Source organism: Spermophilus citellus (genome assembly GCF_964194105.1).
Source record: "Spermophilus citellus genome assembly, chromosome: 1".
Classification (NCBI taxonomy): Eukaryota; Metazoa; Chordata; class Mammalia; order Rodentia; family Sciuridae; genus Spermophilus; species Spermophilus citellus.
Window position 1 is genome coordinate 249,692,909 of NC_138182.1, and position 16,503 is coordinate 249,709,411.

The 16,503-nt window shown below is 32.9% G+C and overlaps 1 protein-coding gene across 1 annotated transcript in view; it reads left to right on the forward strand.

Moving 5' to 3' along the window:
- The window catches only part of HCN1 (hyperpolarization activated cyclic nucleotide gated potassium channel 1), a 376,109-nt gene that overhangs the window by 41,761 nt on the left and 317,845 nt on the right, over nt 1-16,503 (forward strand). The window contains exon 2 of the mRNA XM_081294982.1: nt 2,677-3,100. Coding sequence (XP_081151108.1) covers nt 2,677-3,100 — 424 coding nt within the window. The remainder of the gene's footprint in view (nt 1-2,676; nt 3,101-16,503) is intronic.

Genomic DNA, 16,503 nt, shown 5'->3' on the forward strand with positions numbered 1-16,503 from the left:
AAGCTATGGTATGGTGAACATTATTGCAATAATGTAGACTCGATGACACTTTATTCTTTTCATCTCTATTGACCAAGAAGAATGGCATATTAGTTTTCTTTCAAAAAAAGTTTCCACCTCAGTGGCAGAAATACAAGAATGTCTGTTTTTCAATGTCTACTCCTGTAAAATTGGATTTCTTTTGATAAGGAAGGAAGGAAGGATTAAAGGGTAGTGACTGTACCAGCAACATCGAGTGCCAGTTTATATGGGTCAGGTCCTTGAATTGCATATATCATTTTATTTAATATTTTTAATCCGTAAAAGCTAAGCATTTGGTTCCCTAATAATCTTAATTTTGCAGATGAGAATATTTAAGATAGAGAATTTATATAACTTACCTCCAATTTTGAACATCTCGTAAGACTAGTTCTGAATGAGGACAGCCACATTGGGAGTTGTGAGAGGCAAATGAATAAATACAACATGTTTTATTTTAAATTTAAATGTTGAAAGAAATTTTTTTATTACATGTGAATATTGTGATGTAGTTAAATTTTTTATTATTTTTACTTGATACAAAAGCATCAAAGTTGTACATATTAATGGAATATCATGCAATACTGTAACATATTTTTAGGCATGAGAGAAAAGGAGTGTTGGTGATTGACTGGATATGGGATTGGGTAGATTCATGACCAGAACTTACGTTAGGATGGCTCCAAAATTTCTGGCTTACAAATCACATAGAAAGTTGCTCCTTTCCATGAGACAAGGAACAAGGGAGGAATGCAAGGGGAAGGGGAGAGTATGAGTTTGGCTTAGTTATACTGTTTGAGATGAGTGTGAGACATGCCAGGGGAAAGATTTAATAGGCTGTTGGTTATGAGAATCTGGAGTCCTAGAAGACAGGAAAGAACCAGAGATAAAGCTTTTAGAGCCATCAGTTACAAATCAATCATTAAAGACATGGATAAATATATAATATTGTCCAAGGAGCACGTGTAGAATAGAAGATGAAATGACTGTGTGATACCCAGGGGTAAAAAGCAGCCATCAAGGGGACAGCAGAGAGAGAAACTCATAGAAGAAATGGATAAGAGCATCTAGAAGTGAAAAATCCTCAGGGTACACATAATTTCATTTTTTAGCTCAATGATGTCATATCTTTGCAAAGCAGCTATTGCAATATTGCCTCACCTCTATATCTTTTTTCTGACCTTAGTGTGTTAATGCCACAGTTTGCATTTCCATTGAGAGAAGAAAAAAAATGTTCATTTACATTTTTAAATTTCTAGTGCATGAAGCATGATGCACAATTTACATGAGTATCTTAAACTTGCTCATAAATGTACAGGTAAATTTTGACAGGAGTAGTGGTGAAATCTGGAAAACAACAAACCTTTGCAAAATCCTGGGATCAGAGACATGGGAGAAAGTGCCGATTACAGTTCTTTCTTATGCTATTATTTTTATCCCAGGATCAGTCATCATTAAGGATAATAGTAACTTCAAAAGGCTTATGGAAATATATAACTTACCAGGATGTAACTCAGTCTAAGTAGGGTAAATAATATAAAACAAACAATTCTTGGTTAACAGGCATTTATATCATAGAAGTTTACATTCTTTATGCAGCAAAAAAATTTCAGAAATAATACCTATTTCTAGGATAAAGCAAATCATGTTTCTAGAAATTATTTCATGATTAAACATTTGTTAGTTGATTAGTTTTATCCTTTTTATAAGAACATATTCATTGTAATAATTATAAATAGTTATTACTTGGTTGGTTAAATGCAATGTCAAAAGATTTTGAGAGAATCCTTATGAAAACAACATTATAATTATTTTTGATTAATATAAGCTATATAATTATGATTTTTTCCCAATTTTAATGTAAGTTTATATGACTGTTCCAAATTGTAGTTAGGAATCATAGGCATATTCAAAGTAAAATTAAAAACTTTAAAGAAATAAATTGTTTTGAAAAATAGCAAAATATATTTAAAGTACCCCAAGGAATAAGTGATAAAAGTTCAGAATTTAGGTAGATTCTAATTTCAAATCTGAAATATAGTCTGTTCATTTCTTTTCTGCATTAGACCAAAATTAATTCTCTTATTTCAAACAGAAGAATAAAATATAAATATTTGGTAGTACTGCAAAACTATAAGCTATGTTAGGAACATGGCAGAGATGAACTAGTAGAGCAAAATTTTTAGAGCATTCTACTTATTACTGTTTATTCTAAACTACGATTGTAAATTTGACATACAACACATTCCCGAACATCTCTAAAATTTCTTCCCAAAGGCTGTTTTTTAAAAAGGTAAAATCTTTTAATCTTACATTTTATCTTGTTTCCCTCTATATTTTGCATTAACAATATGAGAATTTCTCTTTTGCCTCTTTACTAGATAAATAGGGGTTATGGGTATTTTTGAATTCTATTAGTATAATTTACTATACATTAATAATTTAATAATTCTATAATTATAATGCCTCAGTTTAGACAAACATTAGTTTTACTTAAAATTTAATGTGTAGACATTGAATCAATTATATTGTTTAAAAAGCATTTCTTTGTTCTCTGGCTTGTATATTTAACTGTAAATCAGTAATACTTTTATGGGAGGAAGAGAATGAGCTGGTTATTTTCTACATCTGAAAATCTGATTTTTTTATTTGTTGTAGGTTTTATTGGGATTTAATAATGCTTATCATGATGGTTGGAAATCTGGTCATCATACCAGTTGGAATCACATTCTTTACAGAACAAACAACAACACCATGGATTATTTTCAATGTGGCATCAGATACCATTTTCCTGTTGGACTTGATCATGAATTTTAGGACTGGGACTGTCAATGAAGACAGTTCTGAAATCATCCTGGACCCTAAAGTGATCAAGATGAATTATTTAAAAAGCTGGTTTGTGGTTGACTTCATCTCATCAATCCCAGTGGATTATATCTTCCTTATTGTAGAAAAAGGGATGGATTCAGAAGTTTACAAGACAGCCAGGGCACTGCGCATTGTGAGGTTTACAAAAATTCTCAGTCTCTTGCGCTTATTGCGACTTTCAAGGTTAATTAGATACATACATCAGTGGGAAGAGGTAAGTCTCATCTTTTTTGTTTTAAAGCCACTATATTCTGATTTTTTATTATGACATTTTGAATATGAATGTGCTATAAGTCATGAGTTATACGAAGTTTGAGTAGTAAAATTTATTTGAGTATTCTTTTTTTGGTACATAAGTTATGTATTTATATCTCCAAAAGATATAAGATCAAATACTGAATTTGGATCAACTGAAAACAATTAGTAATTATAAAAAACAATCTTATGCCAATTTAATATATTTAAAACAAATCCACTTTTTATTCTGATCAATGCAAACTCTCTTCTACCTTGGAAGACTCTTTGAATCTAACTAGAATACAACAAGTGCCATCTTTGGTAAAGATATGTAGGGTCTGATTGCTAACCTGTGTATTAGAGCTTAAAAAGATAGTGTGGTATATGTTTCCCATAATATTGACATTTCATTGAATTTGTGTTTGAAGACAATACATTGTTAATTCAAGTGTTTCCAAGTTGCATATATGAAGACTTTGATTTTAGAATAATACTTTTGCTTATTATTATGCTTTACCTACATTTTTAAAAATTATTATAGTTCCCTTTTATTAGTTTACTTTATAATACTGAAAAACAGCATACCCAGGAGGAAAATTACTACATAGGAAACATAAATAGTACAGTGAATAAATGGAGTGCCTCTGGCCAATCAGGCCCCTATTTTGCTGAATAAGGCACCTGCTGTTCTTGGGCAGTGGGTGGGACCAGAAAGAGTTCAGCCAACTGGAGTTTACAAAGGTCCCAGTCAAATGTACCATCATCAAGCAAATGAGTTTATGTGCCTACTTCCAGAGCCTGTATATTAACTTTTATTTTACTTTCTTTTCTTTCTAAATCTACCTTTTTGTATTAATTATAACCTGTATTTATTGTATGCATAAAAATGAAAGACAAAAATGCCTCTAGAGTCCCTAAACAGAACAATGAAAGCAGTGTACTGGCTGTGGATTGTTGCTTTGCTCCCTACAGAAAGACTTTTCAACATTTTAAAGAGAAATTATGCCTTTAAACAGGTCATGAAATGGAAGTTCTGTTTGCTTTCCGTGTGGCTGTGGCAATGTTTTGTGTGTTCTTGTCAATGACACTTTGGTTCACAGGATTTCAGAAAATGACTTACAATAATAAAACACTGCATAATACACGGATGAAAAGGCATAAAAATGGATGATTCTTAAAATATGGATATGGGATATCTTTAAAATCATATGAAGCACATTTGAGAAATTGGATTCATCTTGTAACTTTTCTCTGTATAGCACATCTCATCTTAAATGGCATTAATGTTCAGTTTTCAAAAGTTGTTTCATACTAATATAAGATTCATATTAAACCAAGATGATTCTTTATAGTAACACTCATACATATTGAGGGTTTATCTTATGTCAATAAATATATTTGATTTTTTACTGAACCTTTCTAACAACCCAGTAATGTAGATAGAACTTTTATCATTATTTTACAGATGAGGGCAATTATATACAGTAAGGACACTTGCCTAGATTCACAAAGCTGGTAAGAGGTGGAGCTGGAATTCTAACCATGGCAACCTGACTCCAGAGTCAATGTTTTTAACCTGAAAAATTATAAATGTTCTCATTATAACATGTACTCTTTTAATCATAAACACCTTTATATTTCACCATTTTATGGAACAAATAGCCTGTGAGAAAAATTCACTGATATGAATAATCTGTCAATTAAAAAATACAGTAGGCAGTGTGACTAATTTTAATATCCTGTAGTTTTAACCCAGTTCCCCTAGAGAATGGCAGCAGGATGAACAGATGGCATCCTATCAGATAAAATGGCAGGCCATGTGGTCAAGAAGGACACTCCTTAGCACAGATGCCCTCTGTTCTTGGCAGTAGTCACAGGCACCTAGATCTATGTAACATGTTAGGGTTTCAAAGATGCCATGATATAATTCAGGAGCTTTGGCTTACTGCCATAATTATTTTAAAATGCATTTTAATGTATAGTTACAAACATTTGGTAATCAAATGTTTTCAGGACAGAGTTGTGAACTGGTAAGATCTTTCTTATAAACAAATGATCTTGGAAACAAAGGAACAGTAAGTGCATTTAGCTGAAGGATGCATTCTTGATTATGTGATATGCTCATATACTCTTATGTATCATGGATGTTTAATTCTTGTTAGCAGTTATTAGTATTAAAATGGGAAGAAACAGAATTATAATCCAGAATTTAATACCTACACCATTCAAACCATAATCACAAAGAAACTTGAATGGCTCCCAAACTGGCAAATCTCGACCTGATTTTTATAAATGCCACCCGTATGTATTTACAAGTAGAAATACAACAAATAAATCAAAAGTAGCTCTGGGAGCTTTTAGAATAAGACTAGAAAAAAAGATGTCTTGAGTTCACCCACATGTCTTTGAGTTCTGAGTGTTTTAGTATCAAGCTGGCTAATGCTAAATTCAGCAAATTTGGGGAAGTAATGTGTGAAGTCTGGAAGCTGCCACTGTTCTAAATGAATCATTCCCTAAGAAAGCAGCTATCTTCTATAGGAAACTGCTTGCATCTTCAACAATACTTTTAAAAAAAAATTTTTCCCTAGTCTGAATTAGTTCAACTGAAAAGCAACAAAGAACTCTAAAGTGAGATAAAATAGAGAATATTATCAATGAAATATGGAATATTTAATACATAGCCCTTATGTTTTTTTAAGTGTAGTGGTTAATATAGGAGGGAACAGCTTATTTGGACAACTGAATTATAAAATGCCATAGTGTGAAGCTGTCAGGATGGAGGCTGGTTTCACAAGTCAATTATGAAAGATCAATGTCTTTAGGATGCAAAAATAGAGCTCTCTGACACTAGACTGAAATTTTGTATATATTACCAGGTGAGGTGAAAATGTGAAGTCATTTAGATAAATCAGGCCAGAATATTCTTTTTCCAATAATTTTCAGAAAGCTGAGGTGAATCTTTCCCAATTTTAGTAATTTTGATAAATTATTCCCTTAATTCTTTGTTGTATTTCAGTAGTGACTGTGATCCAAGCCAGATTGCTACTTTGTAACCTGTCGGAAGGAGGACTAATTCTGTATGATCCTTCTAAAAGAGACATATGGCGAGGAAATCCTTAGAAATTAAATGGAATATTATTAACAATTTGTGACAATCACAAGCCACTGAAGAGATAAAGAGTAGATTAAGAGCTTAGTGAATAGGAAATCATTCAGCTGGTAAAAGTGAAGTGTCCTAGGAACCTCAAGTACCCCAGCTGCTGATCTCAGTCATTTTGTCAAAGGGAGGTGACCTTTGACCTTTTTAGAGATTAAGAAAACATTAATTCCAAAGAGAAATACCACTTTGTAATGCTATCTATTTGTAGGATTTCTTTTCAGTGTCATAGAAAAAATGTAAATACCTCATGGGTAGTATAGAAGTGTGGGAAAATGCACCACTATACATAACTTTGGCTTTATAACACATAGGTTTTTAATTTTATCTTTTATTTCTCATTCTATCTCTTCCATATCCCTGTGTAGATTTAGACATATCACAATTAACTTGAGGCAGAAAAGAAGACTGATCTTCTTATATGTCTGTAGCAATTTCAGCTGAATAATATAACTTGAACATTGCCATGCCTTTCTAGCAACTAATATTAGATTTCTATGTTGGTTTAGACATGGACATATCTATAAATTATGTTTAATGACATAGCATTAATAAGAAAATTGAGGGCACTGGGAGCTAATACAGACTTTAGTTTTTATCGTTGGTCAATTTTAGCATTTAAATGGCTTAGATTAGAAACTAACTCTTGTTACAAGTTGTCTAGCTATAATTATTTGGTTTATATTTTAACTACTTTAATCTTTTAGAAACACATAAACTTAGAAGATTTATCATAAGCAAACAGTGATGTTTTCCTAAACCTGCTCTACACTAGAACTCGGAGAGGCTCCTTTTGCCCATCACATCAAATCTGTGTTTCTTTGCTATTCCCTTAAAGCCCTCCAGCATACCACTTCCCTGTCTTACCACTGTCACTTCATATTTCCACCAAAAAATCTTTTCCTTTTGTTTTTAAGTTTTACAATGCTTTTTGCAAAGAATGACTCTTCTATAATTTTGCATGTGCTACACCTCAGATTTGGAAAGCCTGTTTTTATTTTCAATAAAATTCAGACTCCAACTCATGTCTAGAAATTAATCTACATGAGTGGACTAAGTTCCACATTAGTATTTGATACTGAAGAATTCTACTGGCTTTGCATGCATTTGTTCATGATATTAAGTAATGTTTATTTTCTGTTTTCTTGCTGGACACAAACCTGTCTAGGAAACCATTACGATCAATTTTGTCCTTGAATCACCTTTATATTCATACAATGTTCTAAACATAATAGATAATCAGAGCGTGTCTATTCACTAAATGCATGACAATCTTTTGTGTTCTAAATCCACTAAATAATTATAAAGGAACACGCATTCTTCACTCCTAAGCATTTATTGGGTAGTGTCGATTTATAGGTGTTGTACATGAGAATACAATGTGGATGGCAGTTTTGAAGGAAAAGAAGGCATGTGAGTAAATAATCATAGATTGTATAGTCAGCAGTGGCATAAAGGAGGGAGTGAACAACACAGTTTCTCACATGAGAAGAGGCTGTCAAAGACACTTGAACTGAATTTTAACTGATGTCTGGATTGCCAAGTTGAGCAACTGTGTCAGGCAGAGGAGTGTATTGCAATAAAATATAAGGTATAGGCAACCTAGCACAGTAGCTGCATATGTCCAGGGTGAGTTTGGAAGTATAGACTGGAATTTGTGCTAATAATAGACTTAATAAGGTGTTATTAAGGCATTTTAGGCAGGGGATTTGCATTTTAGAGGGTCACAGAGTGGAGGGGCCTGGAGGCTGCTTAGGATAAAGCTAATACTACCAGTGAGGAGAGAGGATTATCACTTTCTCATAGTTTTTGCATATAGTTAATGTCCAGCAGGATACTTTTTTGAAAAGTTAAAAGGAGGTTTATATTTACCAAGTACCCTTGCCCTTGAAATGTGTGTATTAATGAATACATTATGTATTGTAATGAATACAATATGTATTAATGATACATAAGAAGTCTACTTTGTAGTATTTTATGACTTCAATTATCAATTATATTGGAGATTTTGATTTTTCTGAGAGGCGAAATGAATCCTATACTAGAAATTTATGATGTAGGTGTTTATTTCAACTGTGCCTTTATTTTTTATTTGATTTAGGAAGAACATGTAAAGTGACTTTTTATGCCTACAAACAACTCAACTTTGAAGTTCAAATGAGATATTTAAATATTAACATGTCTGTAATATAAATATAATATTCATGATGACATCATAGAATGGCATATCTATTGTCATTAACATTCCCTACATAGGTGTGAATGGCCTGATATTTTCTTAAGACAAATATTGATTCTGCTAAACACCACTAGGTGTCCTCTATCGGTTATGTTACTTCAGGGTTATTCTATAATACTAAAGTTATCCTTTTTGAAATCATTCATTTAAACTCTTTGAATTGCTTATTTATTTCTAGAAAAAAATAAATGGCTGGTTGGTCACATGTAAAACTAGTTTCTATCAGTACTTTCTTCCCAGGGTAAGAAAAGTTCTAAGTTCCTCCTCTCAAAGAATAATTTGTATTCTGGAAGAACTGTTTCACTATGATGCTGTAGGTTTTTGAAAGTGATATTTTAACAGACACATTTAACTGAAATGTGATGTGATGAGTCCCTTTGTATATGAAATGTTAACTCCAGGTAATCATGAAGAGATTAAGAAGATATGCTTATGTGTGAATTAAGTCACCTTATTTTACAAATGTGCTTTGGTCAATACCCTGAGGCAGATTTGTATAATCCCAATACTTTTGACATGGAAATCTCAGTTTAATGCTAGAATACAAAATCCAATTTGAAATATTCTGGTGTCTTATTTTAAGATTAAAATATTGAACTTTCTTAATGCTCCATGATTGGCCCATTCTGCATTCTTATTTTGCATGGGTTTCCATACTCCATGGTTATATATTGATGACAGTCAGATTTATGTCCAATGTTTCAAAGCTGTGTACCTTGATTTCACAAGACTGACATCTCTATAAAGATATCCATGCGCTTCATCTCAGTATGATCAGTTTTCTTCATGGTTCTTCCTTCCCCTTGTTTCCTGTTGCTTAAGTCAGAAGTCTAATAGGGATACTTGAATTCTACTTCTTTTTTAATCTCCACAGCCAGTAATAATCAAGTTCTACTGACTCTACTTCCTGAATATGGTTTGAATCATTTTTCTCCTTCACTTGATTGTCTTAGTAGTAGTGTCCTAGTCCAAACCATTTTTATTATCTCTCATTTGGATTTCTATAATAAACTCATAACTTTATTCTTGCTTCTCTTCCCAGAGATGCCAAGTGATCTTTTAAGAATAAATGTTACCATATTAACCACCTTATAAAAATATTTCTGTAACTTTTTTTATTATCATTAAGATAAAATTCAATATTCAAGACCCTTTGAAATCTGATTCTGACAAGACTCTCACTTCAACCCAGGAAACTCTTTGCTCATTATTCTTCAGCTATGCTGAATCTCTTTAATTTGTCAAATAAGCTGTTTTAAATTCTTTCCATGTGTTGTTCATTTTTCCTAGAACATTGTTCCTTTCACCAGCCCCAACTTATCCATCACATTTTAGCTGAAGCATCACTTCCTTGGGATGAAAACAACTAATCTCTTAAAGTTGGTTCCATCTGTAGAACTGACTTATAGATCTGGCATATTTCCTTGTGACTTTTCTTTGTACCACTCTTTGCTTTTGTAATTTCTCTTAAAATGTGCTTTTCTAACTATATTCTGAATTTCAGAAAGGGAAAGACCACTGCTTTACTCTATCTTCAGCTCCTAGTGTAGTATCTGGGAAATAACAGAACATAAGAATACATGCTATTCACCAATGGGGGAAAAAGCATGTAAATAAACAGAAGGAAGTCGAGAAGAGTAGAAGAACTGGTAACTGGGGAAGGGAATAGGAGAGAGAAAAATAAAGTAGGCGGAATGAACTGGAGCAATTTATGCTATGTGCCGTATATAGATATGTCAGAATGAATTCTACTAATATGTGTAATCATAATGTACTAATAAAAACACAAAAATAATATATTCAAAAAAAGTTAAATTATGCCTTCAAGGGAACTTCAATTCAGTAAGAAACATGCAAGCATATAGACACCAATAATAGCAAAACAAACAAACAAACAAACAAAGAAACAACTCCACAGATAAACAATAGAGTGGCTTGAATCCAATATTAGAAGCATTTATGGCATAGACAAAAAAGCAAAAGAGAAAGACACTGTGTATGAGCATGTGGTAGAGTGTATAATAGGGCTTCTAGGAAATAGATGCTAAATGTGTCTACTTTTAAATATAAAGGTGAAAGTATATGTGTTAAGCCTGAGAAGAATGCAAGAGATTTAAAAGTCATGGAAAAGATAACCAATTTTTTCATTGATAGCATGTGAATGATTATAATGTTCTGCCCAAACTTGAAGAATTGTTTTGAGGTTTAAATGAGATGTTCTTGTTGATCATACTCTGAAACCATAAAATCTGCAGAAAAAATTTTATTATTATTAAAAATGTTTCTTCTAATCTAAATTAATGAGCTCATCTGTTTATCTTTTATTGTGTCTACTTCTCTTTCAAATATTGGAAGCATTAAAAATGCTATCATACATTATTTTTGCTCCAAAATATACCAAAGGAAAAAATGAAGCAGCACATGAATCAGACTAATTCAGGGAAGAGTACCTTTAGTCTCACAATTCATGATGTTTTCTGGATAAATGCTTAGTCTTTCCCTTTTATGTGCATGTAGATGCAATACATATATGACTTCTGCTATTTAAGACTCATCTATGTGATATTAGAGTGAAAGCTGGGGATGTCATTGGATTGTGAATGCTGGAAACGCAATTTGTCATGTGCCTCTTGTTAAAGTCTGCTTCTACTGCCAGAGTGTTTTATAATAAACATGTGTTTCTTTAATTATCTAAGTAATTTTCCTAGTGGAACAGGTCAGTTTGGTTGGCTATGCACAGTGCATCTGTCTAAAAAAAAGAAGGAAGTGATGAGACAACACTTATGTTGAAAAATAGCAACCAAAGGTATTTTGTTATGTGTAATTAGGTGAAATTAAAGTGATCTCAGAAGGAAATGTTAAATATCATTATCTAGTCATAAAAGGAAAATAAATACTTTTTTTTGTTTGTTTGTTTTTATTTTTTTTATTGTTGGTCAATTTTTAATAAATCAGTCTTCCACTTGTTCTAATACAATATCAAAAGTATGTTTTATTAATTTGAAATGCTTGGACTATACCTGAATAATTTAAAAGCAAAAGTTAATTCACAGTTAATCGGGCAAAGCATAATGTTGGAAGTATATCAGAAATTGTCATATTAAGTCATTTTTCAAAGGAGTTATAACCACGTGATGAAAGCTCAAGAATAAATAAAATTAGAACCCTCCAATTGCACTGGGTAATGGCTAAGAAAGACCTACTTTGACTTCTCTTTCTTGCTGATGTATGCACTTTGAATTTTGTATTGTAGGAGTCGTGTCTTAGTGTGAAAGGAAATACATGTGGATGGTTATATAATTCCGATGGCTATTTTGAGTTAAGTCTGCCATTTAGGCCATTTTTTTAAACAGCTAAAATCTCTTCTCATTGCATCTTAAAGTGAAAGTAGACACGGAGTAAGGATTTTAGAGACTAGTCTCTGGGCTCCTGATCATTCAAAGCATTTGTGAAATAAGGAAATACTAGCTATTCTGAAAGAACCTTATCCAAGTCAGGGGTTTGGGAATCAGAAATCCATGGAGACTGGCCCTGGGAGAGGATATTTACAATAATGTATAGATTTGTCAATGTGCTGCTTTTCTAGTTGTTGTTGTGAAATTATAATTTGGATAAACATATAAAACCCAAGTGAATTCAGAATCCTGAAATGAGTTGCGATGTACCTTGTACAAGTCACTTGCAGACACTTTCTATTTCAAAATGTGAATGATGACGTCCATCAGGGTTCTGAGGTTGTTTTAATAATCAGAAGGAAATTTATATTGAAGTGCTTTGTGAATTCTAAAGTTGAAAGTTAAAAAGCATATTTGTATAAGATATAACTAACCTGTTAAATTAGTTTGCTGATTCTTTCACAGATCTATGAAAGAATGAAATTTATACCTTTTTAAGTATTCTAGACCATCTCTGAGAATAAAAACAAAAAAAAAGCAAAGGTCATATACAATTTGAAATTTAGAATTGAGAAGCCGTAACTACCTAATGCTGTATAGCAGTAATGTTTGGGCAATCAACTAACTCTGGGGAGGTGGGTTTCTTAGTGTGGGAAGTAGTTGTCCTTTGTGTGAAAATATTCATGTCATAAAGCTGAGGAGAAGGATAACTATGCAGTTTAGCTCCTTCCAATTGACTAGCAATGAATCACAAGCATTTCAAATCATAGGTTTTAATAACATTACCAATTAAAATGTTTTCCCACTTTTGTGTAGTCTGAAATTTAGAAAAACGTAGCTTAGAAAATCTTTAATCTGATACAGTTTTGCTTCCCCATCTTTTTCTGCATACATTGATTGCAGAAGCAAAGCAATTTTGTAATAACAGTGATTACCAATGAAGGGAAAGAGTTATTGAATAATTTCTAGATTTGTGATGTTTTACCCTTATATAAATTTTTGGCTTTAGAATACTGTTAGAACATACATAGATTTCAAAATTATGTATTTATTCACTCTCTTGACTTCAAGGCCAGGTTATGTAATGGATTCTTGAAGTTCTAAGTGATTAGTTTCCTACTCACAGATATTTCTTTGGACTTGTGACATCAGTGACTAAAATTTCACAGCAAAATGATTCATTTATATTTCAAGGCTTTCACAGTTTCAAGAGTGTCCAGTGAAACCTCAAATAAACTATAAGCCATTCGTAGAAAATATCCCAGCAAGCTCTTGGTTAACAGGTAGCTAAGAGTAGTTCTTTATTCAACAAGGGAAGGTAGGTGAATATGAGTAGCACAATCAGCAAGAGACTGCACATCTGTGAGAGAGATTCTGCCAGTACACGGGTAGTTCAGATAAGCTGGCAGAGATGGCCAGAGGACACAAGTAAGGGATATAGAAAAAATTAATATCAGTTTTACTAAAACCTCCCCTGCTGCCAAATTATCATCATTTGCCTGATGTCAAAGACAAATGCTTTACTGTTTCTAAGCATTATTGGGATTTACTAACTAAATCATCCATTCCCCTTCCAATTTAGTTGAATCATTAGTTTAGATATTCCAAAAATCATAAGATGACTCTATGGCTATAAATGAAAAAAAAAAACTCTCAGTAAGCACATGTTCCAAGAAAATATTACTGTTTTTGAAAGAATTCGGTATAGCAGCACATTTCTTAGCTGTATAATTTTATACAACAAGCTAACATTGTATATCCAATTGTATACAAACCTCACTAAGTAAAAACCTAGGCAGGTTAATATTTCATTGATCTACACAAATTTATGCCTTTGTATTGTCATCATATATAGCATTTAATCAATTATATTATATATGTGTCATATAAAAGGAAATCAACAAACCTAATAGATAAACATGCATTTCCAACTATTGTAAATCATTGAAAGGAAGATTTCAAGAGTGATTCTAAATGTTCATCTTAGCTCAGTTGGAGACACCTCCACAATGACTTGTGACATCTTCTAAGAGAGCAGTAGTGGGCACATTTGGGCTGAATTTTGGATTGAATTTTGGTCTGTTGAAACCAAAGGGATATTACATATGCTATATTAAAAGTTTCAATTTTAATTTGAGTTTTACAAATAGAAAAAACATTTTATTTAAAATAATGTCAATACTTGCTGAGAAAAAACTTTTTAGTTTAAGTAAGTCCCATTTGTTTATTCTAGTTGTTAACTCTTGGGCTATGGGTGTCCTATTAAGGAATTTGGAGCCCGACCCCACAATATGTATATCGTATCCAACTTTTTCTTCTATCAGACGCAGTGTCTCTGATTTGATATCTAGCTCCCTGATCCATTTTGAGAGAGCCTACATCCTGGGAACAAATTTTTACCCCTCACACCTCCGATAGAGCCCTAATATCCAGAATGTACAAAGAACTCAAAAAATTAAACAATAAGATAACAAATAACCCAATTAACAAATGGGCCAAGGACCTGAACAGACACTTCTCAGAGGAGGACATACAATCAATCAACAAGTACATGAAAAAATGCTCACCATCTCTAGAAATCAGAGAAATGCAAATCAAAACCACCCTAAGATACCATCTCACTCCAGTAAGATTGGCAGCCATTATGAAGTCAAACAACAATAAGTGTTGGCGGGGATGTGGGGAAAAGGGCACACTTGTACAGTGCTGGTGGGGCTGCAAAATGGTGAGGCCAATTTGGAAAGCAGTATGGAGATTCCTGGGAAAGCTGGGAATGGATCCACCATTTGACCCAGCTATCGCACTTCTCGGACTATTCCCAGAGGACCTTAAAAAAGCGCTCTATAGGGATACGGCTACATCAATGATTATAGCAGCACAATTCACAATAGCTAGACTGTGGAACCAATCTAGATGCCCCTCAATAGATGAATGGATAAAAAAAATGTGGCATATATACACAATGGAGTATTATGCAGCACTAAGAAATGACAAAATCATAGAATTTGCAGGGAAATGGATGGCATTAGAACAGATTATGCTAAGTGAAGCCAGCCAAGCCCTAAAAAACAAATGCCAAATGTTTGCTTTGATATAAAGAGAACAACTAAGAACAGAACAGGAAGGAAGAACAGGAGGAAAAGAGGGAGAGAATTGAACAACAGCAGGGGAGGTAGAGAGGGAAGATGGGAGGGGAGGGGAGGGGAGGGGGGATAGTAGGGGATAGGAAAGGTAGCAGAATGCAACAGTCACTAATATGGCATTATGTAAAAATGTGAATATGTATCAGATGTGATTCTGCAATCTGTATTTGGGGTGAAAATGGGAGTTCAAAACACAATTTGAGTCAAATGTATGAAAGATGATATATCATGAACTATGTAATGCTTTAAATAATCAATAAAAAAATAAATGAAATAAAATAAAATAATGTCAATACTGTTCTGAATTTGCAAAATGACTTCTCTGTAATAGAATATGAAATATTCATTTGTGATGAAATCAGGCAAACTTAAAAAAGATCCTTAAACATTGGAAGTTTTTTTTCTCTTTTTAAAATTACCAAAAAACACTGTTCTTCAATTTCAGAGGCAGGCTTATAAAGTTTGTAATCAGTCTGAGGGAATGTAACAACAAAAAAATCTAATTTCTTTACCTATTTATCTCTCTATTTTCTAGGGTATGGATACTCTTATGAGAGACATGTAACCAAAAAAATGTGATTTTTCAAGTACTTAGAGAACAATTAGAAATGCCTAACATGTTCTAAGAAACTGAGCTGCATTCAGAAACTTGAGGGACCAAGAGCAAATGAATTATTCTGTACTTATGAAAACACCAGTCCCATTCAAAATCCATTTGTCTTCACATTTTCCAGGGAGTGTGTTATGCTATTCATTTTCGTGTACTGCCTGGATTCTTATTGCTGCCAAGTCACTTGTAACTTCTGTGACTGTTAGGGTTATTGTTGAAGCTATGCCCAGATGAATCCATGCATTAATAGATTCTACATGCAAAACCAATGCATTCCTTCCTCCAAAATCTATGTTCAAACATCTCTTCAAAGGTACTATTGTTTATTGATGTTGTTTTTATTGTTGTTGTTTCTCTTGTTTTCAAGAGAAACAGCAGGCAGAGAAATTACCCAGAATCTCAGGTTAGATAACCATGCAGATTCTTCTAAGAAGTGAGAGATCAGAGGATCCAAGATATAATTAGTACTCTTAGGAAATCGATACCTTTCCTTCTGACCTGAGAAAGCAAGTTCCTGCTAAGACTGAGCTTCTTCTATGATTTTTTTTTTCTTCAAGGAAGCAGATTTTCCTCTGAACTTCCTCCTCTGTCACATGTTCCATTAGAAGATTTGCTAAAAAAGAAATGCCAGAAAAATATCTACAAGTAATCTCTTATTATAACTGTGAGAAAACAAATATAATTCCCTTATCAGGACACACACACACACACACCACACTGGAGCCTTAGCACAGGGCCAAAGAAGTTCCATTTCAGGGAACCTGGATACTATATATTATTTTGTTTACTGACTTGAAAGATGGAGTATTGAGGGTGAAGAAACAAGTGTTATCCAT